Source organism: Galeopterus variegatus, unplaced genomic scaffold, assembly GCF_000696425.1.
Source record: "Galeopterus variegatus unplaced genomic scaffold, G_variegatus-3.0.2 Scaffold4371, whole genome shotgun sequence".
NCBI lineage: Eukaryota > Metazoa > Chordata > Mammalia > Dermoptera > Cynocephalidae > Galeopterus > Galeopterus variegatus.
In genome coordinates, this window is record NW_007730482.1 from 8,578 (window position 1) to 11,083 (window position 2,506).

The window sequence follows — 2,506 nt, forward strand, 5'->3', positions numbered from 1 at the left end:
TGGCGATTACAGGTGCAGTAACTGGAATAAATCATCAACCCACAGTTGCCCTGCAAAACCAGGGCCTTTGCATTTACGGGCCTCCTGTCACTATGTCCCACCACAATGGAACCCACCATCGTTGGAGACAGCAATGACCAGGACCAAAGACCCCAGCTGCCAAGGCCATGGGCCTGTCCTCTGAGCCAGTGAGGAGGACATCCTCTCAGACCCTGTGGTTCTGTTTTTGATCCCCGCTCCTTAAAGAGAGAGAGAGAGAGAGACACACACACACACACACACACACACACACACACACACACACACACATCCCACCAGCAGAGTTCTGTTTTTGATCCCCGCTCCTTAAAGAGACACACACACACACACACACACACACACACACACACACACACACACACACACACGTCCCACCAGCAGAGGGCGCCCGAGCGCAGAGGTCCGGCAACCGGGAGCGCGACTAGAAGGCGCATCTGCTGTCCTCCGCGGCTCTCTGAGCTCGTCAGCCCAAAGCCCGGCCACGGCCACGGTGGGCCAGCCCTGGGGCAGTCCTGGAGAGGTGGGCTGGGAGGGGGCCCCAGGTGTGCGGACCCGGTTTCCTCAACCGGATGTTGTTTATTACCCTGGTGGCTGCCTGCTACCCCGTGACACTGCCACGCTGCTGACCCAGAGGATTTAGGGTGTAGGCAGGGATGCGGGACAGCTGCTGAAGAGCACTAGAAAGACAGGCTCGTGCTGTGGAAGGAGCACTGGACCAGGATTCAGAAGAACTGGCTATGCCACCGCTACTCTGCCTGACCTTTCCCTCGGTGCTGGGCTTGTTTTCTCGTCTGTAAACAAAGGCGGGGAAGGGGCGGGGAAGGACTCGGTGGTACCCTAGCGCCCTTCAGCCTCTGGCCAAAGACATGCCCCACCCTCCTTGCGGAACCCTGAAGGGGGCAAAGGAGAAGGGCTGGAAGAAGGGACCCAAGGACGGAAACGGTCGCTGTTTGCTCCCGCAGCGCAGACGTGCCCGGCCCCGCGCTGAGTAAAGCGAGGGGCTTGGGGTCCTCACCTGCAGGCGACAGTGAGTGCACACTCACACTCTCGCTCGGCCCGGACGGGCTCCCGGCTCTCCCTCGGGTCCCATTACCCAAATAGCCCTGCCTGGGTCTCCCACTGCTGGTTCCGGCATCTACCCACCCGGCGCCAGGAATGCGCGCGGAGTGAGTGGGGTCTTCCTTCAGTTGGGGGTGCGGGGTGAAGACCCTGACCCCGGCCTCCCCGAGAGGTCCACTGTCCCCAAAGAGGACGCTGTCCACCCTTCCAGCCCCGCCTCTCCAGCGGCTTCACTCCATCCCGGACATCCGCGATGGGAAGCAGACTGGGGAGGCAGGAGCGCTCTGGGCTGGGCGTGGATCCACTTGGGGAGGACCCGTGCACCGGGGGCTGAAGCTTGTGGTGTTACCTCCACTTGGTCCCCCACCCCTGCCACCTCCTCCCCGACCTCCCCCTGCCTTGGGTGCCTGAGCCCCGAAGGTCCAAGAAGTCAAGAGCCTGGAGAAATGCACTGTGCAAATATATTGACTTTATTTGCCTCCGTTCGAGAGTCTCACAGACATATCCAAGTAAAAAGATTATTAAATAAATGCCTTCAGCCATCGCAATGCAAAAATAAATATCCATCCTCTGGCCACAGCAGCTGCTGCGCTGCGCCCCAAGTCCCATCGGCCGCGCCTAACAATTACAAAAGTATCAGCGAGAGTGTGTTGGCGTGAGTGTGAACTGGCGTGCGCTGGGGGACACGGTGGAGCAGTGTGCAAAGCCATCGGACAAGGGCGTGGAGCGGCGACCCGCACACACTCACGGCGGAGTTCGTAGTGGAAGAGATAAAAAATAAACATTTACAAGGGCAAAGAAGGCGGCCCCCCTCCCTGGCGTCCCCGAGCGCGCTCTGGGCCAGCGTGAGCGCGGCCAAGGGCGCACTGACTAGTTCGCAGCGGGGTGGGAGTCCAAATGCGCGAGGGGCGGCGGTCCCCTGTCCTTCAGGGGTACCCCGGGTGCGGGGCGCAGACCTTCCCAGGGTTTGCCCTCTGGTCCCCGGGCGGGCCTCGGAGTCGCGCGCGTCCCCCCTCCGGGCGGCGCCCCTTACAGGGCCGAGTCGGAGTCGCTGGAGTCCAGGCTGTTTCTCAGTTTGCAGCTGCTGAGCTGCTCCCTCTGCAGCGACAAGCTCTGCGTGCTGCGGCGCAGACACTCCAGGCTCTGCAGGAACGACTTCTTGGCCTTCTCCTCCTCCATGGGGGACACCCCCTCCTCCTCCACCTCCTGGATCTCGTCGAAGGTCACCGGCTGCGTCTTGAAGCGGGACTGGCGCGGCCGCCGCAGCCGGCCCTTGCCCTTGGACAGCCTGGCGGGCCGCACGGGCTGCGGGAACTCGTCGGCCAGGCACACGAAGTGCGGCATCACCGCCTGGTAGCTGGAGCAGACGCCCATCAGCTCGCCCGGCTTGGCGGCCGCCATGGCGCCG

At 62.4% G+C, this 2,506-nt stretch overlaps 1 protein-coding gene across 1 annotated transcript; it reads right to left on the reverse strand.

Annotated features, from left to right (window-relative positions):
• Nucleotides 1–1,797: 1,797 nt before the first annotated feature.
• Nucleotides 1,798–2,499, reverse strand: LOC103602944 (chromosome unknown open reading frame, human C11orf96). Its single transcript, XM_008587398.1, has one exon. The coding sequence runs from the start codon at nt 2,497–2,499 to the stop codon at nt 2,128–2,130; it is 372 nt and encodes a 123-aa protein (XP_008585620.1). The 3' UTR covers nt 1,798–2,127.
• Nucleotides 2,500–2,506: the final 7 nt, after the last annotated feature.

Coding starts and splice junctions, on each gene's coding strand:
- LOC103602944 (XM_008587398.1), bottom strand. CDS start 2,499: ATGGCGGCCGCCAAGCCGGGCGAGCTGATGGGCGTCTGCTCCAGCTAC.